The sequence below is a fragment of the Erithacus rubecula genome (assembly GCF_903797595.1).
Source record: "Erithacus rubecula genome assembly, chromosome: 23".
Lineage (NCBI taxonomy): Eukaryota > Metazoa > Chordata > Aves > Passeriformes > Muscicapidae > Erithacus > Erithacus rubecula.
In genome coordinates this window covers 5,899,676-5,927,019 of record NC_136675.1, presented here as the reverse complement: position 1 = coordinate 5,927,019, position 27,344 = coordinate 5,899,676, and the positions used below count along the sequence as shown (strand labels likewise).

General features: G+C 49.2%; 2 protein-coding genes across 4 annotated transcripts; one reads left to right on the top strand and one right to left on the bottom strand.

The window, feature by feature from the left end:
- Positions 1–746: 746 nt before the first annotated feature.
- Positions 747–15,646, top strand: FNDC5 (fibronectin type III domain containing 5). Its single transcript, XM_079325522.1, has 6 exons — positions 747–1,018; positions 8,985–9,100; positions 9,408–9,606; positions 11,265–11,357; positions 13,239–13,372; positions 13,971–15,646. The coding sequence occupies exons 1-6, from the start codon at positions 940–942 to the stop codon at positions 14,010–14,012; spliced, it is 663 nt and encodes a 220-aa protein (XP_079181648.1). The 5' UTR covers positions 747–939; the 3' UTR covers positions 14,013–15,646.
- On the bottom strand, positions 5,459–27,344 carry S100PBP (S100P binding protein). Of its 3 annotated transcripts, XM_079325517.1 has the most exons (6): positions 27,262–27,344; positions 25,097–26,200; positions 24,808–24,905; positions 24,151–24,255; positions 14,119–14,191; positions 5,459–5,652 (listed from the first exon to the last, which is right to left on the bottom strand). In XM_079325517.1, exons 2-6 carry the CDS (start codon positions 26,105–26,107, stop codon positions 5,515–5,517), a joined length of 1,425 nt encoding a protein of 474 aa, XP_079181643.1. In that variant the 5' UTR covers positions 26,108–26,200; positions 27,262–27,344; the 3' UTR covers positions 5,459–5,514. The 3 variants fall into 3 exon arrangements, with proteins under 3 accessions (XP_079181643.1, XP_079181645.1, XP_079181644.1); XM_079325518.1 differs by lacking the exons at positions 5,459–5,652; positions 27,262–27,344 and adding an exon at positions 13,671–13,966 and having other exon boundaries at positions 25,097–26,256; XM_079325519.1 differs by lacking the exons at positions 14,119–14,191; positions 27,262–27,344 and having other exon boundaries at positions 25,097–26,251.

The following is a 27,344-nucleotide window of genomic DNA, read 5'->3' as shown; positions in this document are numbered from 1 at the left end:
AGGATTGGCAGAAATGTGGGGACCCCACTGATGCTCCTGTGTGTCCCCAGCACAGGTGGCAGAGGAATAGCTGGGACAGACAGACACTGAAGGACACACAGCCCCATCTCTCACGCACAGCACGGCCGGGTGCTCCCAGTCAGAGCTGTCCCTGGGTGCTGGAATCTGCCACCCACTGCTGGCGGGCAGCAGCACAGGGGTCACAGCAGGGTCGCATGATTTGAATGGTTTGGGGACTTGGATTCTATTCCCATCACCAGCGAGCATCAATCAGAGGGTGAGGGTTAATTAACCGGTTAATTCCAGAGGCTCCTGGTATCGTCTTCCCACGGAATTCAGTGCTGGTGCCACGTCCCCTCCGCTGCTCCCGGTTGGGAGTGGGAGCCCCGGTGGTCCGAGCAGCCCCCGGGAGGGCGAGACGGGGAAACTGAGGCAGAGAGCGGAGCCGCGCTGAGCGAGGGGCCCGAGCCGCCCCCGTCCCGCCGCCCCCGGGGCCGGGGGAGGGACCGGAGCGGGGCTGCCCGGCGCTGCAGCGGGCGGAGCCGGGGCTCGGCGGGGCCGCCTCTCGGTCGAACCCAGCCGTACCGAGCCGAGCCGAGCCGAGCCGAGCCGAGCCGAGCCTGTCCGGGCGCCGCCGGGCTGAGCGGAGCCCCGCCGTGCCGCGCCGCACCGGCGGCACCGGGCGGCACTGGGAGGCACCGGGCGGTACCGGGCAGCACCGGGAGGCACCGGGCGGTACCGGGCGGCACTGGGAGGTACCAGCGGCATCGGGCGGCACCGGGCGCTACCAGCGGTACCGGGAGGCACCGGCGGTACCGGCAGCCCCGGCGCTCTCCGCGGTGCTGAAGGGCTCCGCAGAGCCCGCAGGACGCGCCGCCGGCGGGGCCCGGCCCGGCCCGGCCCGGAGCGGCTCGGCCCGGCCCCGAGCGGCCGCGGGGGATGGAGCCCTTCCTCGGCTGCACCGGCGCCGCGCTCCTGCTCTGCTTCAGCTACGCCGGTCTGCGCCCGGTGGAGGCAGGTACGGGCCCCGGGAGCGGCTACCGGGGAGGTGGGGAGAGGGTTCGGTGCCCGGAGAGACCCCCGGGGGGGAGCAGCGTGAGCGGGCAGGGCTGGATGGGATGGAGTTTGGGGGCGCCGGGACTTTGCCGGGATGGAATTGGGTGCGGAAGAGGCGGCGGTTTGGGACGCGCAGCCCCGCGGCACCGGGCTCGGGCAGCGGGGCATCCCCGGGGAGGGCGGCTCGGCGAGGTGCGGAAAGGGGCAGGGGGAGAGGAGCCCCTCGCCCTGCGCTGGGCAGCGACACGGGGAGGTTTTGGGCACCCGAGCAGCGGCCCTGGTTTGTCTCACTGGCTAAACCAGAGTTGAGGGGGCAAAGCCGGGTCTGCTCTGCCTTCCCCGCTGTCTGGGGCCCAGCTGGGAGCCCTGTGAACTCTGGGGAAGGTCGGTGGTCCCAGAGGAACCACATCTCCAGGGGCACTGCACATCCCAGACACACAAACCAGGCCCCTCCAGCTGAGCAGGTCACCTGGGCTGGGGGATTTTTGGTGAAGGCAGCGATCCCTTGAGCTGGAGCTAATTCTGGAGCTACCAGGATGGACCCAAGTCCACTTTTGCCTTCACTGGCCCCAGCACTCCCTGTGTGGGTGCAAAGTGGGCAGAGCTGGTGGAGCTCCCCAGCACACACCAGTCACCCTCCCCAGCAGTCGAGGGCTGTCTCCTTTGCTGGTGGAACAGCTGCTTTGATTCACAGACTGCTGATTGCCAGGATATCTCACATTCCAGGAGGCTGGGGGTGATTATTAGGGATGCAGAGCTCCAGGGAGTGGAAATTCCTTGGCTCCAGGCATCCCTGGAAGTTGCTGGAGTTACATTTGGCCTGTCGGGGCTGTGCAAGCCCTGGATGCCTCCAGCTCTGCCACCCGTCCTTGGGCAGGCATTGCCTTCTGAAGTTGCTGTTTCACAACTGCCAGATCTGGGGAGATTAATGAAACATTCCCAAAGGGAGGGAGCGAGGAGGAAAACACCGCGGCACAATGGAGGCGCCTGCAACTGTGACAGCACTCGGGCTTCTCTGGAAACCAGGCCATTCCCTGCTCCTCCTTATCCTTGGATCACCTCACCTGGCATCCCAGAGTAAACAGGGAGTTGTGTCCCTGCCCACAAACACCTCCTGCTGCTGCCTGGCCCGGGAGGTGGCTGTGCCATGTTCTGGGAGCTCATGGTGTGACTCTGGTGTGGTGTCACTGCCTCCTCCTCCCGTGCCACCCATGCCAAGGTCCTGACGAGCTCTCTCTGCATCCAGGTGAGGCACAGACCTTGTGCTGTCCCTGTTTTCCAGAGCAGGAACAGAGGGATGAGGGCACAGAGTGATTTTGCCAAGGTCACACAGAGGTAGCAGCAGTGTCACCACCAGCTCCGTGTCCCCAGCCCTGCCTGATGATGTGGCCACAAGGCCACCAAGGCACACAAGCCAAGAGTCGTTGGGAAAGTCTTGGGGAGGAAATCATTCCCAGGTAGGGATGGAGCCTTCAGGGTCCATCCAGAGCTTGTGTGAGTGGGTTTAAAATAATTCCTGTCATGAAAGATCTAAGCTGTCATTCCCAGGAGGGGCCTGGTGCACATTCCCCCCTGGCAATGCCAGGGCAAGGGCTGGTGAGTGGCACCAAGCACAGGCCCTGCTCTGAATTCAGGGATTTTGGCCAGGCAGCACCATTTTTTGCCAAGGTGATGCCAAGGTGAGAGAGGAGGGGCAGCAGGAGGATGAGGTAGCTGAGCAATAACCTTCACACCCAAACCCACCTGGGTGGGTGATGCCATCCCATCATTCCCACTCCTGAAGATCCCTGAGGAAACACTTGGGAAGTTTGGCAAGTCAGGAATAGGATTTAATTTTGCCCTTGCTCTGGCAGCAGTCCTCTCCTCGTTAGGCTGAGCTAATGAAGAGAGGGGAGCTGGGCTGGGCTCAGGGCACTGCTCAGGGCTCAGAGAGCAGCAGGGTGATGATGGAAGCCCAGAAAATGAAGGATGAAGGAAAGCCACAGCCCCTGTGCCTTGCAAACTGCCTCACTGCCAGGTGCCAGCCTGTAGAGCAGCTCAGGTCAGGTTTATCTTTGTGAGATGGAGAGCAGAGGTGACAAACTGCTCAGGTAAAACCTCCCCTGCCAGCACAGCTCTGGGCCAGCTCTCAGGACCTGCACAAGCTCTGATTTGAGGACCCCCTTCACAGCCACCTCAGCTGCCCAAAAAGGTGCCAAACCCCCCTGGCTGGTCTCTGCTCAGCTCTGAAGTGTGTCCTCACCCTCTGAGCCACTGCAAATCAGCTTCACCCCCTCCCCAGCAGCCCCCCAGCCTGGTGGGGGGAAGGAGAGCAAAGCCAAGGTGACAAGCTGACCCCAGGTGCTGATTCTGAGCTGGATGTGCTGCCCTGAGCCCGGGCAGCTGGGATCACCCGTGGGTCAGGGTGAGCAACAAGCTCAAGAGAGGTCTCTGAGCTTTTGGGAACAACAAACCAACCCATTGCAGCCCTTTCCCTGCATGCCAGAGGCCAGGGAGATTCCTGGCTGCCTGATGGGTGGCGTCAGCACTTTATTGATTTCTGCCTTCGGCGTGGGAGGGATTTAATTGGGATGTGGAGGTTTCTCACCCCTGGTGTCAGGCTCTCAGCAGGGATGGTGCTGTGAGAAGCAGCCAAGGTTGAGCCATCCTCTTCCAAATGCTGTTTTCCTGCTGGGAATGTGCTTGTGGGAAAGGGAGATTCCTCACAGAGAGATGTGCTTGCAGTTATTAACCAGCACTCCGGGGCAGTGCCATCCATGTGCTGGTCCTGGATCCATCCTCACCCTTTGGATGTTCACTGCTAAACAAATTCTTGCTGGTTTATGAAGTGCCTAGAGGTTGATTTAGGGCCTGGATCGAGTATAATTCAGTTAAAAGCAGAAATGTATTGAGCAATGAAGCTGCAAATCTTTATGTGTGCAGTAAAATCGGGACACAAGAGCAGAGCTGGGCTGGGAGCAGGCAGCAAAATCCCAGGAGAGGGCTGGTGTCAGCATCCAGGAAATTCCCAGGCTTCCTCAGCCCCTCTGGCACTACAGAGGTGTGGGATAAGAGGAGCTAGAAAAGCTCTTGGCACTCAGTTCTCTGTGGATATTTGGATCTTGGATAAAACATGTCATAATGGGAACGACTCTGCTCTGAGCTGGCAGCATTTAAACCCAAATTGTGGCCTTGGGGAGACCTGAGAGAATCCTGCCTGTCTCTGGGACTCTCCAGGGTAGAAATATTCCTTTTTTCTGCCCTGAGGAATTCTCAATGCCTGGCTGGCCACAGTCTCTGTGCTCCTGAAAAGGCTCCACGCTCTCTGGCAGCATTTGCAGCACGTTTGGGCAGCTGCTCCCTGAGGAATCAGCCACAGAGCCAAGAGGTGGGCAGGAGGGGGCTGGTGGCCTATTAATATCCCATTTTTATAGGCAAGTGAGAGGTCAGCAGGAAATAATTGCCTCTTTCCCAGCTGAAGAACCACCAGTTGGCCTTTTTGCTCTTTGAAATTGCTGGATCTTAGCAAACAGAGCAGGAATGATCCCTGCTCCCACACATTCCCCTGGGGCTCCCTTCATTAAAACCCTTGGGAATGCTGAGCAATGTGCCAATGTTCCTACACACCCCATAAAACCCACAAGCAATTATATGCAGGGATGGGATCCATGCTGGGAGAGCAGAGAGAGGCAGCAAAAGCAGCTCTGTGTGAATCCACACTCAGGGAAAGGGCAGCAGGGCTGGCAGGAAACATCACATGGATTTTAGGGATGCTCCTTTCAGGTTGTGTCCTTTCATCTCCTGCATCCCCAGGGAAGGATGTGGTGCAGAAATCAAGAGTTGAGGCTGGGATTCACTGCTTCCTGCAGGAAAGGGCAGCTGGAAAGCAGGGAATCAGCTCACCAGCCCATGTCCCTGCAGCTCTGAGGCAGCTCAAACCCTCCCCAGCAGGGAAGGAGCTGCTTGGGAGAGGAGCTGAGTGAACTGGAAAATGCTGGGAATACAGCACAGCCTCAGGAAAGATGCAATTCCAAGCACCTCCATGGGAGAGGTGAATTCAGGAGGTTTTGGGCTGGAGAGATAAATCCAGAAATACACTTTAATTCCAGATCTATGGCCTGGGCTTGGCCTGAGGTGACCCCAAGGGTGTGATATTTCCTTCAGTGATACCTTCCTGATCCTACAGGTCATCCCAGGGTTTGGACACCCCAATATTCAGCATCCCTCCCTCATTCCCAGGTGACAGCAGCAGAGGGATGGAACAAAGCTTTTCCCTGCTCTTTTTCCCACCCCTCCCATCCATCCCACAGGAATCCAACTCACAAGAAGCAGGTGGGCTCCTCTTCCTTGTGCCACAATGAAGCCACCAACGAGCTGTAAAATATGCGGGGGAGCTCCTCTCTCTCCAATTAAACTCCAACAATAACGAGGAAAACATTTAATGGAAAGCTGGGAGGGGTTCTCAACATCAGGAAGGGATTAAGGACCATCTCCAGGGCTCAGGATTTCTTGGTGCACAGAGGAGGCTCCGACCTGCTCCTGCCAAAAGGGCCCCAAGTGCGGCGGAACCGGGGAGGGCTGGGACACACCGACCCGGGGGATGGGAGATTTCGGAGTCTGTGGGAAGGAAATGAGAGGAGGTTTTAGAAATCTTCGGTTTTTAAGTTGTTGTTCATGTTTAAAAGTCTTGATTTCTGTTTAAATCGTTAGGGTTTATCTTAATGAGGGGTGGGGAAATGATATGAAAATGAGAATGTTTTTCTATCCAAATTTGGGTAAATACTCACAGGGTGGGATTTGCTCCAGCGTCCTGCACTGGGATGAAGTTAAAGTGCTAAAACAGGAATCTTGCACCATTCCCTTACTGAGCACACAGGCAATGTGCTGCCCTCAGCAGCTCTGGAGTAAACAGGCCCAAAAAAAAAATCCTTGATCCACTAAAAACCCATTCCCTGCTGTCCCTGCAGCATTCCCACCCTCTCCCAGAACACCAGCAGCTTTCCTGGCTGCCACAGGCACAGAAGCAAAGTTTCCAGGAGTTGCACATGACTCTAGAAGGAAACAAAAATGTGGATTTGGCACCTTGATGGCCTGCTCGAGCTGCTGACCCCCTGCAGGCAGCTGGGAAATGACAGGAATTGCACCTTTTCCACCTGATCTCAGCCAGGCTGGCACTCTCAAGGAGCTGCAACAGGACCAGGGTGCCAAAAGTCTTGTGGAATATCTTGGAACAGTGTTTGAGGTCTTAGGAAGTCATGATCTCATCACTTCATCTCCTGGGAACAGGGAGAAAAGCAATCTCATGGATGAAGATTTTGGTTCCAAATTATTCCCACAGCTCTGGGAGCAGGAAATTCATTTTCCTGTGTTTGTATTTCTGTCAAACACCGTTTAATTCTCTTGTTAGTGGTTTTATGCTGGTTTGACATCACTGATTTGGGTGTAGCAGTGCACATTGGGATCTGCTGTCCTGGATTCCTGGATTTTAGAACTGCTGACTTCACTACCCCATCCCTCTCTCAGGCATTCCTACAAAGGAAGGTTCTAGAATGTTCCTGACCACCCACTCCAGGGGATTTCTCCCTCACCTCCACCCAGATTCCAGTTTTTGAGCCTTCAAGCTCTGGGTTTCAGCTTTGCTGAGTGCTTCCCTCCTGCCTCACAGCTCTCCACCCTCTCCCACCACTTCCCAGAAGAGTTTTTTGCTCTCCTCCAACTCTTCAAGGTCTTCCCAACTCCCCCACATCTTATGCCATCAGAAAACTCGGACACTTTTTATGCTGTGCCTCCCTCAAGGTCACAAATTTCAAAGGGGACTTGAACACTCCGAGTGCTGTTCCCTTTTCCCAGCTTTTTTTTTCAGTGATCTCTGCTCTCTGTTCCTGTGGGGTTAATTCATCTCTTTTTCCAACTGAAGCTAGCTAAGTCAGTGGTAGCTTTTTAAAAAAAAAATAAAAAATTTAGCTCCTAAAAATACCCAGGGACACCAGGACTGAGTGCAGCCGGGAAGGGCGAAGTGCTCGGCTGCAGCTGGAGATTGTTTTGTCTCCCATCCCTCAATTCCATCATGTCCTCAGTATGTTCCAGCAAAAAAAAAATTCATCAGGCATGACTCACAGACCTTCCCCGTGCACATTCCTGTCTGCTGACTGCCCCTTCCTAAAATTAGACTCGACTTTTGTTGGTTCAGTCACGGGGGAAGGTGAAGAGCTGCAGACCCACGTCCCTTCCTCGTGGCACAGTTTGGGAGGGACTTTTATTCCAGGATGGGGAGGATGATTTGTTTCCCTCCTCAGATTGCAGAGAGGGTGAGGATGATGAAGGATCTCATCCTCCAAGAGGATTCTTGGGGATTCTGCCTCATTCCATGAGGGCCAGGCCCTGACAGATGAGAATATTCTGGATCAACACCAACTCCATTGTTACTCCAGAGAGGAATGACATCCCTCTGTGGAATCACAGACTGGCTGCTCCTCCTAAAGTCCCAAATTTGTGTGAATTCATCTATGCAGTGACTTTTTTTTTTCCTTACTGAGAATCAAATGGCTTCTGCAGACATTTTATTCCTAAGGGTCTACCTGCTGGCTGTGAAAGGAATGAGGGATCACTGTGCCAAGTGACCTTCAGCTGGGGAATTCTGTGCTCCTGTTATTCCTCTGCTCCCAGGGGAATATTCACCAGGAGTGATGTCAAACACTGACACTACAGCTTGAATATTTTCAGCCCCATCCAGGCGGCTGGGAATGATCATAAATCCAACAAGTGTCACTGGAGATAGGCACAAGTGCACTCCTCTTGTACTGGTGACCTGTCCCAGCCCCAGAGGGGTGCTTATAATGAAATAAAAGTATTAATTTCTCATAAAAGTTGGAATAAAACGACTCTTCCTCACCCTACTGACCTCCTGGGGCTACTCAGAGCATTCACTGCCTTGGGTTCAGAGCAAAGCTGGAGATTGTGAATTAAATTTGACCAGAGGAGTAGGAACAGAATCCAGCTGGAAGAACTGTGCCAAGCCTAGGAGGTAAAACCTTCCCTGGAGATGCCAGGACTGGGCAGCTCCCTTGGGAAAAGGCTCCTGGGGAGGTTGTGCAGCAGCCCAACTCTCCTTGGCAAGGCTGGCAGGATCCTGCTGGCAATTCAGCTGTGCTCTGGAACTGGGAATAAACACAGAGTTTATTCAGTTAATAAACACAGAGCCTCAGGCTCCTGCTTTGCTGGCCTGTCCTTTCCACATTACAATATCCACTGTGTCCTGGCAGTTCCAAGTGGATGCTCACTGGATATGCTCTGACATCAGCCACAAAACATTGTAAGAAACATTTTCTACCAGGGAAAAGCAAAAGAAACTCTCCCAGCTACTCCACTCCTGTCTTTCAAACCTTGGAAATGCTCATCTGAGCATTTAATGTGCACACTCCCATGGCAGAGCTGGAATTTCCTCCCAGCTGTCACTGTCAGGCTGGAACAGGGAACAGGGAAAAATGTGGCTGGGGAGGATGGGATGAATGAGCTGCTCAGGGCTTGGCTGTGGTGTTCAAGAAATTAAACAAGGGTTGGGTATTTCACACATGGAGTTGTGGAATGGTTTGGGTTGAATGGACAGGAAGATCAGCCAGTTCTACCCCTTGCCATGGGCAGGGACATTTTGAACTGTCCCAGTTTGCTCCAAACTGGTCTTGGACACTTCCAGGGATGGGGCAGCTTCTCTGGGCAACCTCCACCACCCTCTCAGGAAAGGATTTCTTCCCTATATTCAATTTTAAATTCCCCTCTATCGGTTTGAACCGTGTTGAATGTAACTCAGGTGACAACTCCTAGCTCTGCCCTGGGAACTGAGACGTGGAGTACCTGCAGTTTCCAGGTCACATATCCCAAACAGATCCCGAGGAAGATCCTTTCCCACTCCTTCCCTGCCCCTGTAAAGGCTCTGCTCTCCCTCCTTGCAGACAGCCCGTCGGCTCCAGTAAATGTCACAGTCAAACACCTGAAAGCCAACTCAGCTGTTGTCACCTGGGATGTCCTAGAAGATGAAGTTGTCATTGGATTTGCAATTTCCCAACAGGTACCGTGCCTCGAACTCCCCAGTTCCAGCCATGTCCATCTGCCCTCCAGGTCCCCTTGGTCCCCAAATCCTCTTGCTGCAGTTTTAAGCCCGTTTCTTCTCGTCCTGTCCCTCGTGGTCCCGGAGGGGATTTGGCTCCTCCCTCCCCTTTGCAGCGGCGCTTTGCACATCGCTGCCTGCAGAGAGGGAAGGATCCCGATGGTTTCTCCACATCCACCCGGTGGGCAGGGCAGCAATCAGTGGCCTTAAGTGACAGCACACGGGAGGGTCTCTCCACCACTCTGTGCTCTCCTCTCTCGGCTTCCAGAAGAAGGACGTGCGGATGCTGCGCTTCATCCAGGAGGTGAACACCACCACCCGCTCCTGTGCCCTCTGGGACCTAGAGGAGGACACTGAGTACATTGTGCATGTCCAGTCCATCAGCATCCAAGGCCAGAGCCCTGCCAGTGAGCCAGTCCTCTTCAAGACCCCCAGGGAAGCTGAGAAACTAGCCTCTAAAAATAAAGGCAAGTGTGGGTGAGTTCCTACGTGGCCACTGGGACACAGGGCTCTGCAGAGAGGAACCAGGATCCTGTGTGGTGAGAGATGGGAGAAACCCTGTGGGAGAAATAGGAGAAACTGTGGGATAAACAGGAGAAATCTTGTGGAATAAAGAGGAGAAACCCTGTGGGAGAAATAGGAGAAACTGTGGGATAAACAGGAGAAACCCTGTGTGATAAATAGGATAAACACAGTGGGATCAACAGGAGAAACACTGTGGGATAAACAGGAGAAACTCTGTGTGATCAATAGGATAAACCCAGTAGGATCAACAGGAGAAACCCTGTATGATCAATAGGATAAACCCAGTGGGATCAACAGGAGAAACACTGTGGGATACACACTCATGGAGCTGAGTGTTCTCTCAGGGTGTGCTGAGGGTTCAAGCTGGAGGGGGCACAAGGTGACAGAGAGATGCTGCTGGAGGTGGCTGCTCCTTCTCCTGTTTCAGACGAGATTTAATGAAGTGAGGATGAAGTTGGCAGCTCTGTTCTGTTCCCTACAAGTGGATAATGCCAGGGGATATTCCTGTTCAGCCTGTGAACTCGTGGAATCAGCCCCCCTGGGCACATCACTGTGCTCACAGGGCACTTGTGGGATCCACAGGGGTTCCTGTGCTTGGATTTCAGGGAAAATAGTACCCAGAGGCTCCTACTTTTTCAACATTTCTGCCAAATCACAGAGAGCTGAGGTTGGAAGGGACCTCTTGAGATCACCCAGGCAGGGTCAGGCAGAGCAGGATCACACCCAGATGGGTTTTCAACATCTTCACAGAGAAAACCAGGCACTTCCTCACTGGCAACTCCTTCACTTGTTCCTCTTCAGCTAAACCAGGCTGATGAGGGTTTTCTGTCAGCTCCAAAGAGGGTCTGGCAGTGCAGGGCTGTGGGGACACCCAGGTCCCTCCCTGCCCATTCCAGGGCTTCTGGCCGTGGTTCTGAGGATGCAAGTCCTTGACTCTATTTATTAAACTGATTTGGAGGCTGTAAATGCTGAATTGGTGTTTATCTGCAAGCACTAAGAGGAGCACTGCTGCTTTCCTGTGGGCCTGAACTGTAATCTCCTTAATGCTTTGAAGCCAAGGAGGAGAATTACTCCCTGCAAAAAGGCTCTTGCTCTTTTCTGAATCCCAGAGCTCCACTGAAAAATATCCTGCCAGGCTCTCCATGCTCCTGAGCTGGAACTGCTGGAGCATGCAAGGCTTTGTGACAGGTGCAGATGGCACTAACAGGGACAGGGACAGCAGAGAGAGCAGCCACGGGGACAGACAACACTGCCCTGTCCCACTGCTCCTCCCTCTGCATGCCACAGGATGAATCCTGGAATCCCAGAATAGTTTGGGTTGGAAGGGACATAAAATTCATCCTGTTCCATCCCCTGCCATGGGCAGGGACAATTTCACCAGCCCAGGTTGCTGCAAGCCTCATCCAAGCTGGCCTTGGACACTTCCAGGGATGCAGCAGGAAAAATCCATTCCCCTCCCCACTCTGACAAGGAATTCCTTCCTAAATCCTAATTTAGTGCCTTAAGGAGCCTCAGGACTCTGTCCCTGCTGGCTCTGCCCCTGACACACCGATTGGGGTCTGGGCTTTGGGTCTCACAGTATCTTTTTGCCCTTGTGCAGATGAGGTGACAATGAAGGAGATGGCGAAGAAAAACCAACAGCTGCGAGCTGGGGAAATTCTCATCATTGTTGTGGTGTTGTTCATGTGGGCAGGTCAGTCCTAACTCTCTGTTAAAAGTCATATATCCCTGGGGTATCCTCAGGAATGCCTGGCTGCACGTGGAACCATGGAAAAAACTCTTCCTCCCACAAAAAGTATGGAGCTCTCAGATCTAAAGGTGCCTCAGGTTGGGATTTGCAGCTCGAGTTTGGAAGTAGAAAATGGATTTGATGGAAGCAATTCCCTATGGCTAATCCTGTAATCTCATTTTTTTTCCAAACTGCCCTGATTATGATGCCCTCAGCCACAGAATCATGGAATGGTTTGGGCTGGAAGGGACATAAAAGATCATTTTATTCCACCCCAACCTTCCATCAGAGCAGGTTGCTCCAAGCTCTGTCCTGGAATGTTTCCAGGGATCCAAATATACAACAGGATATGCCTTGAGTCCTTCAGATATTACAAGTTGCAGTAATTTCCTGGATATTTTATGACTCCAATGCTCAGGCTAAACAGAGATTTAAGTCTTGCTCTCCACACCTACTAATTTAGATTCAGATTTAGATTTAGATTTAGATTTAGATATAAATTTTCCAGAGAAATTTTCCCATCACAGAAGGGGATGGAGGAATCCAGGTGATACTTAATCAGATTCATGTAGGATTTTTTTTTTTTCCAGAGACTGGACAGCAATTATTTCTAAAGCAAACAATCACATGAAAACCAAAATGAATTTAAAAGATTTCCAGAACCCCTAGGCTATTATTTTTTCAGCATTTATGCCATGTCTTAGCTGTGCACATCCCAGTTTCAATGCCCTGCCAGGGAAAATAATCATGAATAATTACATGGGGTGACTGAACAACTGATTCATCTCCTGCTGTAGAATAATCTGAGACTTGATCAGCTGGGAACAAAGAATTTGCTAATCCCACAATTTCCCTTCCAGACAAATTACTTACATTTAAAAAAGCAAAAGGGGTGTGGGGGAGAATGTCTCTACATCAAATGGGTTCTTTAAGAAGTCTCAATACACAGAAATCTCCTTCTTTTAACCAGCTTTTAACCTGTTCTGTATGACAATATTTGGGAAAATCCAAACAGAACCAGTCCGTGCCCTCTGGACTGAGCCAAGTCCCAGCTCTTGTGTTCCTGGAATTTTTCATGGCATTTTCCTTCTTTGTGTGTCAGTTTTACCCACAGAAATCACACAAGGAATGGCTGTGGCAGATGTTAAAGCTTTTTCTCCTGGAATCAGCCATTTACCCACATCCCAAAGAAAGAATTTGGGCCACTGTGTTTATCAGTAAAGCCTGGGGGCAAGTGCCACCCTCCTTTTATAGAGCAGCTCCCGATGTGATGCTGAAAGATTTAAATATATTTGGCTATTAAGGAAGATTTTTTTTTCAGCGAGGAGAAAAGCAGCATCTGCCTGGATCCACTTCACCTACGTGTCTGGAATCCAGAGGCAGGGATGTTATTTGGTGGAAACATCACATAAAAGCTTCTCAGACAGACATTTGCAGTCATCTTACGTGCCACGGCTGCCCCTGCTTCCCTCTCCACGTGCCTTGGGTTTGTGGGGGAGGAAATTTCCACTGCCTGTGCCCATTTGCAGGTGCTGGCAGGTTCAGAACCTCTCCTCTGCCAGCTCCAGCTCCGGAGGACAGAGAGCAGAGGACACATTTTCACCAGGCAGAAATTCCAGGAGCTCCAGTGCTCGCTGAACCGCGGGGGTTGCTGCTGGTTGAGATCCAAAGGCAGGGTTTAAAACACTTCAGAACGGGGAGGTCGGGATAGAATTAATTAATTTTCTGCCGTCCTGCCTAAGTGGTTGAGGATGGAATGAAGGGGGCAGGCAGAGGTGCTGCCCGGCTGTGCTTTGGGAGGGTCTCTGCTCGCTGGGGTGATGCTGATGCTCTGTCTGCCCGCAGGGGTGATCGCCCTGTTCTGCAGGCAGTACGACATCATCAAAGACAACGAGCCCAACAACAGCAAGGAGAAAGCCAAGAGCCCCTCGGAGAACAGCACACCCGAGCACCAGGGTGGGGGCCTCCTGCGCAGCAAGGTGAGCTTGTTTTGTGCTAAATCACCCCCCCCAAAAAATGCTGTTCAAAATCCTCCCCCTCAGCAGGGATGAGGGAAGGGAACACCCTGCACTTCACTCCCACCTCCTGCATCCTGCGTGGCCGCCAGAAATCAGATTTCAAGCCACGTTTCTGGATGATCTGAGCATCTCTGGAGGAAAAAAAAATAAAAAGAAAGAGTTCCTTGGGTCCTCCCACAGCAGCACGTGGCAGAGAGGACACTGTTCCTGCAATTAACTAGAAAGTTAATCAGCAGGAGCAAAGATGGTAACACAATGCCGAAGTGTAAATAGGTCAAGCCTTTAATTTATCCAAACTTATTTCAGTTAATTTAACTTCTTCGTGTTTCTGTTTACATCTCCACCGTATTTACTTAGTGTTTTAAATAGTTGACTGATTCATGATGGTTCAGAAGCAGTGATGACCTCCACAAGCCTAAAACCTCAATTCTGACCCTTTTCCATCATCACAAAGAGGTGGGAATGAGAATATTCACAAAACACCACCTGCAGACTGCACTGAGCTCTGATGTGATTTTTCCATTCTCTACATCCGTTTTTCCTTTGTTTTCTCTCCTAGTTTCCAAAAAACAAGCCCTCAGTGAACATCATTGAAGCATGACAGGCTGACACCTGAGAGATGGACTCCATCCCTCACTCTCACTCTGCCTCTGAGCCCTGATGACTGGGGAGGTGAAACATTGTCGGAGCGATTTGCAAAACAAGACCTCGTGATTGTCACTCGCTGACATCCACCTCCTCACCCGTGTTCTGAAAAACATCTGCCCAGGAAGGGAAATCCTGCAAAAAGAAATAAAATAAACCCTGACACCCAAACAAAGAAGATGGAGAAGAATCAGCGATGCTGGATCTGTGAATCACCTGGGTTGGAGCAACGTCTCCCCCGCTCCTTTCCGCCCTCACACTCCATCTTCTGGGAGATTTCCTGTTTTTTGGGAATGCACAAGGTTCTGTTGTGTCTTTCTCTGGTCTCACTGTCACTCCATCCTGGCAGTATTCCCAGGCACATCCCTCTCTGAGCAGGAATGGAGGGAAGCTCATGGCAAATGCCACCAAGGAGCCAAATTTTGGCAGCTGAGCGCTCGGGCCTCGCTTCGTTCATTGATGTGTGTCGTGTAACACGTCTGGCAGGTGGGTTTTTTTCAAACACACACACAAAGAAAAAAAGGCATCCCCCAGTTTCCATTCCCACCAGGAGAATTTCTCTGGTTGTTGTCCAGCCAGGCTGCAGCACATTCTCCACTGCTGCTGTCTCTCCTCTCTCGCACTGGTGCTCTTCACCTCAGAAAAATCGGGGAACACTGAGGCACAGACCAACAGGAGGGGACACCAGAAGCTGTTATTTAGCTTCCAGGATAGTTTCAACCATTTTCTTCGTGGTATTTTCAGCTGGGCCTGACTCCACCACCGATGGGACAAAAGGTCCATAAAAATGTAGCCAGTCAGCAAAAAAGAAACAACAAAAAAAACAAAGGAAAAGACAAAATACCTGATGATACCGGTTGCTATGCAAGGGCTGCGGGGCAGGAGCTGTTTATTGTGGAAGGCTCTGGCCTGAGGGGCCTTTTTCTGAGGGCTTAAGTTCTTAAAATGCTTCTTTTAGCAAAGTTGCTGTGTGGGAAGGGCTGGTTCTTACCCATTCTGCCTTTGGAATGGCAGGAGTCTGCTGGAGACAGCCCTTCCCAAAAGGGATGAGGATGGATGGGGAAAGGGCTGGGCTTCTCCTCTCTCTTAGGAAGATTGGAAGCTGACAGGATCCCTGGGGATTGCTGGTGCTCTGGAAAGCTGGGAGATGCAGGACCATGACATGAAAAAAGATTTACTCTTTGTAGTGTGCCATGGGGTATCTGTATTTATTTAATTCCTCCACAAGATCACTCCATATGCACTTAGGGGATGAGGCAGGATCCGACTTTGATCCAGCAAATGCCAACAGAGGTTGGCCTGAGGAAGGTTTGGAGGAGCCTGGGTTGGGAATTCCTGCAAAGGAACAGCCTGGCAGTGAGGAGCTGCCATCTCTCCTCTTCCCCTGTCACCAGCTTTTCCCAAAAGTTTGGGAAAAAGGCACTGGGAAGTTCTCCTGCAGGTGTGCTGGTTCCAGCCAGGCCAAACCCAAAAGTGTCTCCAGGATCTTTGCCTGAACATATTCTTCCATCACCAAGAAGGAGAGGTCACCACCTCTGATACAGACAGAGCAATAAACATTTTATAATGTACAATAAAAGATTAAAGGCATCTCTTGTGTCCTTGTAATGCTTGAATTTAATTATTTCATCCAGCAGCACACACACCCTAAAACTGGGGGATTTTGTATTTCCCAGACTTAAAATCTAAACAAATCTAGAACCTAAAATATTTTCTCAGTGTCTGGGTGGAGAAACCCAGAGTTGGTTCTGGCTGCAGGACAAAAAAAAAAAAAACTGCACCATAAATAACACCCTAGCCCTACCTAGCAAAATCCTTCAGCCACGTCTGTTATCTCCCAAGGAAGAAATAGAATTTGGAACCCAGAGCCTTACAAAGGGAGATTTAGGACAGATGGTACAGCATGTGCAAAATGATAAGGGAGATGCTCTCTCCTAATCCTGGAGCAGACAGCCAAGCAAGCAGCCCTTGGAGAGCTGCTCCAGAGGAAACCCAGCCTGGTCATTTGGCAGCCTGGGGGGTTGTGTGGTTGTTTTTAAAGCCACCTGTCCCTGGGAATTCAGACCATATCCTTATTTTTTCCCCACAGTTGTTGTTCTCTAGGGACAGGTTTAAGCTATTTCTTTCCTGACAGAGATGTGATCACTCATTTGGTAGAACTGAATTAAATTTCAAGTGTCAATGTGGGGCAGAGTTCAATATTCACATGTGGCAGGGTTATTTTGATAACCTGCATCTCATAACCCATAACTGCAGGTTTGGAGAGTAAGGAAATGTTGTTTGTTAGGAGACACAAATGTGAGCTGGCAGAATTCAGAATTCAGGGACTCCAAACCACTCAGTGCAAGTGATTCCCTTCAAGGAAACTTTTCAGCCACTCTGAATTGAAGTGATGGAGTAAATCCACACTTTAGGAAAAGGTTATGGGAGAAGAAAGTTATTTAAAATGCTGCTGTTCTGAGGGTCATAAACATCAAAGCTTTAACTGCTGTGTGGGTATTAAATTCCACTGTAACCCATGAGAGCCACCCCTGGGCGAGTTCAATCCTAAACCCATCTTTAGAACAGAGGCCTCGTTCCCATCAGCAGCTGCCAAAAAATACTCCTGAGGTGCTTTACAGTCAATAAAGGCAAGAGATCAAGCAAAAATAAACCCAAGACACACTGAGGGAAGTCATGCTGGGCCACAGCACAACACACCCTCCAGACCACCCACGTCCCCCCACGTGTTTTTTTGCCCTGACTGCTGATTTTGACTCATTGTTGGGAGCGGGAGCTGCAAAAAGGAGGTTTCAATAAATACTAAAAAGCAGCAAGTAGGAGTGGGCTGTGCCAGGGATCGCAGAGAGGCTCATTCCCTGCTGATGCCTCAAAGCAAAACCCTCCCAGCTGGCTCGGGATGAATCCCGGTGATTTCCAAGAACCAACTGAGCAGAGATTCAGGGGCACAATAGGAGCGAGGGAGCTGCAAACAAAACCCTTTTTCAGCGCACCCAGGGCGTGTTTCGAGTTAAGCAGCGCTCTCCTCCCTCCTTCCCAGCACTGTAATATTATGCCTACAAGTACAATTTAGCCAATAGATTCCTCCCCCACGAGTTTAGCAAAGAGGAGCCGCGGGAGGAAGTGTGGAGCAAACAATCCTGCACAGCGTGTCCTTCCCAACTCACAACACAGCCCCAGCCACTTGTCACCCCCTCCCCCGGGCCACCAGGCACAGAGGGGGGGGAAAAAAAAAAAAAATTACCAACAAAACGGGAACACGAGGTTTTTGGATTCAATAGAAAGCCACCTACACGGAGGAAAAGTGTTAGCACAATCTCAGCTGGTAATGGAGATGCCAAGGGAGAGGAGAAGGAGAGGATGGCAGCGTTTGCCAAAAAGATGTGAAAGGTGACATCGCTCCAATGCCAATGTCACAGCCGCACATCCATTTTTCCCCCACCTCTGTGCTTCCCGAGGAGAGAGCTGAAGATGACACCATATGTTTCACCAAATGTAATTTCCCCCAGATTTGCAGCAAAAAAAAAAGAGAAAATAAAAAAAAAAAAGCTTCCTAACGGCGCGTAATGAGCTATTACCGCCTCGTCTGGAAGCAGAGCTGACCAAATTCCATCAGCTTTTCCAGCGTTTGTTAAAAAGCTGCCTGATCAACGCGCTTGTTATGCTAAAATATCTTCTGTTCCCTCCACAAATCTGGTGTCTATTGAATTGTCTGGTGACCTCAGGCATTAAAATGATGCTGTTCCCCCTTGGTGGTGCTGCAGCCCACGCGACTGGAGGGAAAAGGAGCTGGATTCTCCTTCAGCCTCAATTTTTGGTTAAGTAAGTTCCAAATGAAGAATCTTCATTATTAGTGACAGAGCCGGGGAAGGCACAGCTTGAATTTCAGATTCCCAGATGGAGGCAGCAAAGTTGGCAGCCAGGAAAAAAAAACAAAACAAAAAAAAACCCAAAAAGCCCCCAAAAAATCTCTTTTTCCTTGGAATCTGGATACAGAACCATTGAGTGGCAATAATGACAGAGCCCCACGATGCCGTTTGACACTTGAGCATCCTTGTCCTTTTGAACTCACAAAACCCCCACCTTTAATGCCACCAACTGCTAAATAAAATCTGTTTATGCCATCCAGACCTGTTCTGCACCTAAATATCCTCCCAAACCAAAGGGACAATATTATCAACTTTCACCATTTCCCATTTCAGGATGGAATTTCTTCCTTTTTACTGGTTAGTTTGAGAGGAAGGCAGAAAAAATAAAAGGAAAAAAAACCACACAGTGATTTTATTTCAGCCTCGTTGTTTTCCAGCTGCTGTTGGCTGGCTGCAATACATTGATGAACACTATTAAATTTTTAATTGTGAGGCATTTCATCAGAGCTCACACAGGGCTTGCACAAAGCCAGTTTTTATTGATATCACTGGGTTCTACTACAGCAAAAATCAGCAGCAGGGCCCTTGGCTGCTCTCTAACAGCAAAACACTCTGTCCTTAATCCACAATTTCTCCTTCCTCTCTCCACCATTCAGATGTGAATCATTTGCAATGTCAAAGAAGGAAATTTGCAGCTCTAAAGCTGCAAATTTAGAAGCTTAAATCCTTCCCAAAGGGCAGAGCTGCTTCATGGCAGAGTTTTACACTCCCAAAAAACAAAAATCCCCTCCTGCCCTGGTGGGGGAACCCACCACCAGCACCTCCCTGGCAGGGAAATTATCTATTTTTTCAAATAAATTAATTGGTGAGGTTCACTGGTTTCAAAGCCATGAATCTTTATGTGCTTCCAAGGGATTTCTCCTTCTCCCTCAATGCAAAGCTCTGTGTAAATACAAATTACAGAGGGAAAAGTCACCTGAGAGGCTCTGGTGGCACCAAGGACCTGACACATCACAAAACTCTGGCCATGCCCCAACCCCAAAATTTTGATTTCTTTAAGATCACACGAGCCAAAAGCAGTTCCAAAAATAATCAGATTGTGATGATAAAAATATGAGATGATTTGCTGCCTGTATAAACTTAATTTGCTCTCCAAAATTCCACCTATAAACACCTAAAAGAGTCACAAGGCCCTGCTGGCAACCTATCCACCTCCAACTCATTTGGAGTTGCTCAGTAGCACAAAAAAGAAGAAAATGATGAAAATCTAAAAGCTGGAAAATATTTATAAACTCAAGTGCAAATCTCATTAAAGGATTTTGCAGAAGAAGTTACAAATGGAACTTAAAAACCACTGAAAAAAACCAATTAGCACCTCTAAATGCAGAACAAGAACCAGCACAGCCCCTTCAGCAGCAAAATCCAATGGGGTTGCACTGGAAGTGTTCAGGAATTCTCTGGAAATTCTGGTGTTTGGCCAAGTTCTTGTTCACCCAGAGGGATTGGAATTTGGGGAATTTCTGCCCAAAAAAAAAAAAAAAAAGTCGGTCAAAAAGTTAAAATAAACATGAGAGGAGCATTTGGATGAGGCTGGATAACTGAGAACAAATCTCCATTTCTTTGCTGCTCCTGATTTTCTTGGTTTTCAAAGTGAAGCCACATCCTAAGAAGGCACTTTGAGAAGTCAGAACATCAAAGTTCCTTTCAGGAATTTTGCCTGGTGCTTCATCCCCTTCTTTGCAAAGCTCCTTTTCCCTGGCTGAAGGTTCAAACAAAAAGGAAATTTTCCTCACCAAGTGCTGCACCCACCTTAAATCCTCTCATTTGCACGTTCTGAAATAGCAAGACAAAACCCCACAAACTTTAGGCAGCCTCAAAAAAAGCAAGATTAAAAGCCAAACTACTTCAAGGGGCTTGGTTATCTGCAGGCTTCAGAGTGCTTCCATCTGTGTTTTGAAAAAAAAAAAAAAAACCCAAACCAAAAAACAAAACAAAACAAAATTTCTGCCTTATTTTGATCTTATTTATGCACAGGGATGAACCTAACTCAGGAAATCACATTTTTAAAGTGCAAAACCACAAAATCCAACCATGGGGGTCACTCCTGCAAAAAAAAAAAAAAATCTGGTTTGGAGCAGGAACATCTGCCTGGCACTGGGTTGTCACCTCTGTCACAGCACTGAGTTTTATTTTCAGTGCTCAGCAAGAACAGGCAGTGAAGGGTTCCAAAGCTGGATTACACTCAGAGCTGAGGGAAAGTAAAATTCTGGAATTTTGCCCTTCCCAGGGACTCTCTCAGCACACAGTGTGTCCTTGCCCAGTCCAAACTCCAGGGATTTTCCATGCTGCAGTCACTGCTGGATGTGAATCACAGCTCCTTCCCAGGAACATGGTGTTTCCCCAGCAATCCCTCCAGAAAGTGGAGGATCAGCTCCTATTTACCCAAAAGAACAACTCCTTGCCATAAATTGGTTCTTCTAGAAGGGATTTTTAGAAGTTTTTCTGGAGAAATCCATGGGTTGTTTGGGAGGGAGGTTCTCCAAGGCAAGCTCTTACTTGTTGCCATTGTCTGAAGTGAGTGTAGAAGAAATCAGGATTTTTTTTATAGATTTGGAGCTTTCCTACATCTCAGTTCCTTCCCTTGACCTTCTGAGTCAGAGGTGAAACAGGTGATAAAAACAGAGGGAACATTTTCTACTGCCAAGGATGCACTTTTCACCCCTGAGGAGAAACAAGGACTTGGACAAACTCAGCCTGACTCACTCCAGGAAAAGACTGGAGCTCTTCTCCAAGAGGGGAAGTCCCAGGGGCAGATTAATCCCAATAAATATTTGGAGGGATTTATCCCAGTGGATAAATCCTCAGTGGCCTGAGGAAAGGGAGCTGGATAAACTCAGGAACAATGTTTAAAACCTTTGGAGCATTTTCTCCTTGGGCACATCCTCATTCCTTCCACAACAGTCAAATCTCAACCACAGATTTGGGATGAGGTTTTCAGGCAAGTTCAATTTCTTTAGAAATGAGGAGCTCTGATTATTTCAGCTTTGCCACTCCTGGACTTGGAGCATCACACTCTGAACCCAGGGAATTTCTCTCTCCCCTCACCATAAACTTAGAAATCCACTTTATCAATTCCTACCCCATCCCATATCTCTTGAAATTTGGAGTTTGGAGATGGATTTCATTTGCTGAGCTCAGCCACTAAATGGAATTCTTCCTTTATGTCAGCACAGCCCCAGCCCTGCACCTTCACTGCCAGCTCTCCATCCAAGCAAAATTAATTTGGGCAGGTAAAAACTGCTTCAAGATTAAGTTTTTTTTTCCCCCTCAGCCAGCTCAGCATCAATCAAGAGACCAGAGTCTTTCAAGGCAGAATCTGCTAGCAAAGAGTTCATTTGTATTTCACAGATTTGTTTCTCCATCTGTTTCCTGACACTGCTCTCCCTTTCCATCACCTTAAACACACTGTCTGGTTTTTTTTAAGATATTGATCTTTGTTATTACAGTAAAACCAGATGGTTTGTGCCTCTTTATAAGGTATTTCCTCCTCCTCTCCTTTTGATTCCAGGGAGATCCAAGGAAATAATTTATCAGGTTTCTGCCAGGTTGTGAGAAGTCTGATAGAATTTTTAAAAAGCATCAAAAAACTCTAGCAAGCAGATTCCTGGTTGGGAAAAACAAATGGATGGAGGTCAGAGAGGAGCCAGCTCAGCTTCCCAGAGGTTCCTGGAGCAGTGGAAGGTTCCCTGCTCATGGCAGGGGATGGAACAGGATGATCTTTAAAGTCCCTTCCAACCCAGCCCATTCTGTGCTTCTGCTCCAAATTACACATTTTTAGGAGCCTCATTATTTGTGTAGCTGATCCAGCCCCAGAATTGCTAAGGAGGATCTCATCAGGAAGGAAATAATTCCATTTACTGCAGGATAAAGGGCAATAACAAAGTGCAAATGCTGACAAATGGTCAGCTGGCAGAAATCTTGTGTGGTCAATTATCAGCCCCCCATTGCCAAGCAGATGCTCAAATCACAGCTCATTTTTACATCTGCTCCAGCACAGCTTCAGCAGCATTTAAATTCTTAGGGGAAGCTGCAAATAAATGAATATATTAGGATTTAATAACATCTAGGAAAGCAGAATGAGAGGAAGCACAAGTGGGCTGTCTCCAACACACTGGAGATGGCTCAACATGAGAAGTTTATTCTGAATATAAAAGCGTTTTTTTCCAACTAGTCAGTGTGACTTTTAGCATTCAATCACCCAATATAAAAATATCAATCACTCAGTATAAGAATATATATGAGACATATGCAGATATAAAAGATATATATATGAAAAATGGATTTTTTTTTTAATATATTGAAGTTGTATTTAAATATATGAAAGCTGTATTTCCTGCACCATGCAGATAAAGGAAAAGACAAAATCTGTCATGCAGCCAGCCTGGAATTCCCTCAGACAGCACAGCAGCAAGAGCCAGGATCCAAGGAAGAACAGACAGATTATGTAAAAGATGGGATAGCAAAGCAAACATTACCCTGAGACAAATGCCAGGAGATTTGCAACTCAAAACAGAGCTGAAGATTTGTAGCAGCAATATATTAGTTCCTTCCCAGAAGGAATTCCCTTGCTGGCTGGAAATCTGCTGATTTTTCCTTCATGAATTCCTTGGGATCACTCAGCATTTCCTATGCAAATGCCACAGGCAGGGCAGTGCTGCAGCAGCCAGGTCACTGCCAGCCCAGCCAGGAGCTCCTCACCTGGGACAACACTCCCCCTTGGGCTCAATTCCAAGCCTACAGCTATTTGGAATAAGAAAGCTTTGCACTAATAAGAAAATCAAATTGTGTGCATCACAGACAATGTTTTTCCCCAGCAGAAGAAAGCTCCATTTCACTCCTCAGCCTGGCTCTTTTAGAGCTCCTGCCTGATTTTTTGTGACTCACGACATACTTCTTGCATTTTTAATTTGAAAGCAAGAGAAAACAAGGCCATTTTAGCTCTCCCTGCCTCTTCCCCTCTGCATTACTTATGCTGGATTCATCCTCTGAAGCAGCCCTGTGGCAATGCAGCTGTTCCTGCTGCCTGCCTGAGTGCAGGCTCCACACACACACACACCACTGTCAGCTCCTTGTGCCTCTCAAATGGCAATTATTGCACCCATGAACACTCAAAATAACCACAGGGAGCCGTGGCTGGAAGCTACCAGAATATTTTGTCTCTCAGAAGATCCCAGTCCTACCCATCAGCTGCCACCCATGAGCTGAAATCCAAACCTGCTCTTTGCAACACCTTCCTTTGCAAACCCACACAGTCAGTGGCTCTTGGATGACACCACTGAGGCAACACAGAGAAAGTGTCAGAAATAAACTCAAATCTCAGCAGCTGAGCTCAAGATTCTCCCAGTCTGATCTCAAATCTCAGCACTTGAGCTCAAGATTCTCCCAGTTTCATCCCAAATCTCAGCAGCTGAGTTCAAGATTATCCCAGTCTGATCTCAAATCTCAGCTCTTGAGCTCAAGATTCCCCCAGTCTGATCCCAAATGTCAGCAGTTGAGCTCAAGATTCTCCCAGTTTCATCCCAAATCTCAGCAGCTGAGCTCAAGATTATCCCAGTCTGATCTCAAATCCCAACACTTGAGCTCAAGATTCCCCCAGTCTGATCCCAAATCCCAACACTTGAGCTCAAGATTTCCCCAGAGCTCAAGATTCCCCCAGTCTGATCCCAAATCTCAGCATCTGAGCTCAAGATTGCCCCAGTGTGAGTTCACAGGTTCCAGGGAGGTGGTGGAGTTCTGGAGGTGTCCAAGGAAGGACTGGACTCAATGATCTGGGTTGATGATCAGGTGGGAACTTGATGGTTTTGGAGGTTTTTTCTAGTTTTGATGATTCTGGGACAATTGTGAACTCACAGGACCAAGTAAATCCCCAACAGAACAAGCCAAAGCTCAGCTCTGCTTTTCCCAGGGAATACAAACCTGTTTTGGGAGCATCCCTGATTTCCCACACCAAAACCCTTCCCAGTATTTCCCAGCTATCTCTAAAACTCCTCTGAGCCAGCCCTGGAGCCAGGCTGATTCCTGTGCAGGAATTTTGTGCATGGCAGTGCAGGTACTTTTTATTCCCCTCTGAAAACAAACACACTCCAAACAAAGAATTTAAATCCAGCCAGCCAGGAGATCAATTTGTCCTCCCCAACAGCCTCATCCCATCCCACCTGGGGTTACCTGAAGTAATAGCCACACTTTTCCTCACTTGGATTGGCATAGCCTGGAGAGAAACGTTTCTTTTGCTCAGGCTGTGCTTCTGAAATGCAGGTCCGTTGTTTCAACCTTGAAAATAATAATTTGTGGGGTTTTTTTTTTTTTTTTTTAGGTTATTTGTTAAATTAGGTTACAGAGAGAGCAAAGAGCCCGGCAGAATTGTGGCAGACATGATATACTTGGGATTGAAAAAAATACAAGTATTTATTTGAGTAAAGCTGCAAAGATCAAACATGCAGCCTGCTGAGCACAGGGAGCTCTCAAAATCAGTTTTTTCACACCGCAGCACCCGGAGAAAAGCCCCGAGGTGCCACCTCCAGGAGCGGGGGAGAGCAGGAGCACCATCCCGAGCCGCTCTGCTGCTGCCACCTGCAGGGAACAGCTCCGGGAGCAGCAGCCAGAGCGACACGAGCATCTCCTCTCCTGCCTGCAGAGCACGGCTCTGAACTGCCTGACCCACCTCCTTCCCCATATTCTTCCCCCTCTTCTAGTATCGGGGTGAAAGATTTATTGTTTCCTCACTGTTTCATTTAAAAATAAACAATGAACCCCACGGGTAACAGAGTGGATGGAGGAAACAGCTGGGGTGGTTTTTAAAGTAAAGATTTCCTGAGAAATTACCTGTCTTCCTCTTTCTGTGGGATAAGAATTAATTTGCCACTTTTTTTCCCTCTGAGTGGCTCTTCCTGCCCAGTCTGGCCTACAGCTGTGTCACTTAACTGGAAAGGGAAAGAAAAAAGGGGATTAATGTGTAATAAAACATTTCCATGTAAGTTTTGCTTTTAGAGCTATATAAAAACCCACTTGAAAAACCTCCCCTGTATAAACACAGCACTTATGTGCAAATGGACAAATCCAAAGGGATGGGATTAAAATAATTCAAGTTACAAGAATGAAGATGTGAATTTACTTTAGTGCTGCCTGGTGGCTGCTCAGCTCCTGTGGGTTCCCCTTCAGCATCCTCTGGAGAGCCTGATTTCCCTGAGAAACAGCTCGTTGCTGCTTTGGGAAGTTCTTTTTTTGGTGACAACACAGATACTGGACTCTCATCCCCTGTGCTCTGGCCACAGGGAAGGTCAGATGAGGGCACAGATTTTCCTGGGCAATCCTGAGCCAGGTTTTCCTGGCTTTTAGGCATCACCCCTTCTGAGGATTTCTCAGGAGTGCACCTCCCAGCAGCAGTGGAATATCCCAAGCAATCATCTATCATTGCATCCAAAGTTTCCCTTTCCAGGTTATTTTCCTCCAGAGCCTCCTCGGAGCAGGCGGCGGCGAAAGGGCTGAGGCTCAGCAGCTCCTGCAGGTCAAGGTCCAGCTCCTGCTGCAGCTGGGCCCCATCCAGAGCAGTCCAAAAGGCAGGATCACAGCCAGAGCTGCCTGAGGAATGCCCCTGAGGCTCCTTTGGCTCCTCTGTGACCTCACTGACCAACGTCCCCTCAGCCTTTTCGCTCTCCCTACTCGTATTTTGGCTTTTCCCAGCGAGGTGCTGCTGCTGCTCAGCTTCCATGGAATCATCTGCCAGCATTTCCTGGATCTCCTCCTCGGTGTAATCAAAGGGAGAATTCCCTTTCTCACTGCCTGACAGCTCCAGCAGGGAATCATCCAGCTCGCTGTCGTCGAAACACCCGCTGACGTTCAGGGAAATGGCCACGTTGTCGTATTTGGAGACAGAGAAACTGGCACCCAGCTCATCCTGGTCACTCTCATCCTGAAAAAGGGAGCAGCCAGAGCCTGGGGAAGAGATGAGAGGATTCCCTGCTGGATCTGGAGTGCTGCAGGCACGGCTCAGCATGCAGGCTTTCTTAGCTGACTGCAGGGCCTGCAGCTGCACAGCAGAATCTGACATCCTCTTGCTCCTGGGGATTGGCTCCTGCCTGAATCCCTGGCTGAGCCCAGGGGAAGGAGGGCAACTGTCTCCCATGGCTTCCTGCAGCTCTGCTTCCAGTCTAGAGGCTCTGCTGGTGGTCTTTGGTCAGCCCTTGCAGAGGAGGAACCAGCAGGAGTCAGCTCCAACCTGCCAGCAAAAGCGACATCCTCAGTGAAAGGATCCCCAAAATGCTGGGATTTAACAGGGGTATCTCAAATTTGATCTCTGTTTTTATCCCTGAGTGTTCCCTCATGCACTACCAATGATTGAAAACCCTCTCTTTTCCCAAACTGCTGCCAGTCCTTCACAGCAGACCCCAGGAATCCCAAATCAAAGCCTTAAGCTGCAAAACATTAAATAAAACCTCCAGATGTCTCAACTCCCACCTCTGCGCTTCAGAGATAAATAAACACGTTTTTTACAATCTTTTTTTGGGTTGGGAAAAGCTGAGCAAAGGAAGAGGAACCCTGTCAGGGAATTAATCACTGAGACACTCACACAAAATCCTCATTATAATCCAAGACCATCAGATAAAGAACCTTCCTGTGAAATTCAATAGTTCCAAAGTATTCACAAACAAAGCCTGTTCCCCTCAGAGTGAGGACTCATCCCAAAAGGAATCTTTGGACCTGAAATCCCTGCACTTGACTCTCACCCAGCAGGGGAATTTGGACTAAGGAAAGGTATTTCCTGTCCTCTTTGAGCAAGGATTTAAAGGAATGTCTTTTGTCTTGACTGTTGTTTAAAAAAAAGGGAGGGTTACACACTCCGGGAATGAAACCTGGGCAATTGTTATTCTGCCTAAATAATGAAAATGGACACTTTCAGAATTGTGCTGTAGGAAAAAAAAAAAATACCTCAGCAATCAGCTGTGTGTGCACAAAACCCACACAAGAACACGTCTGGATTTAGTCCTATGGAGTGTGGTAGTGTGTTAATTCAGCTCCTAATGATGGAATGGTTTGGGTTGGAAGGGACAGAAAGTGTCACACCAGGGCAGGGATATCTTCTACTATCCCAGGTTGTTCCAGCCTTGGACACTTCCAGCCACAAATTCTCTGGAAATTCCATTCAAGGGCTTCACCACCCTCACAGAGAGAATTTTTTTCCCCCTGGAATTGGGGGGAAAAAATCCCTTCCCCGCTCTCTTGGAGCCCCTTTAGGCACTAAAAACCTGCAGTTGGGTCACTCCCTGTCCAAATAAAAACCTCAGCAGGCGCTAAAAGCCCGATTTCCCCTCACCGAGGGTGAAGCCAACAGCGGCCCCGCCTGTTCCCCTCAGAGACCCGCC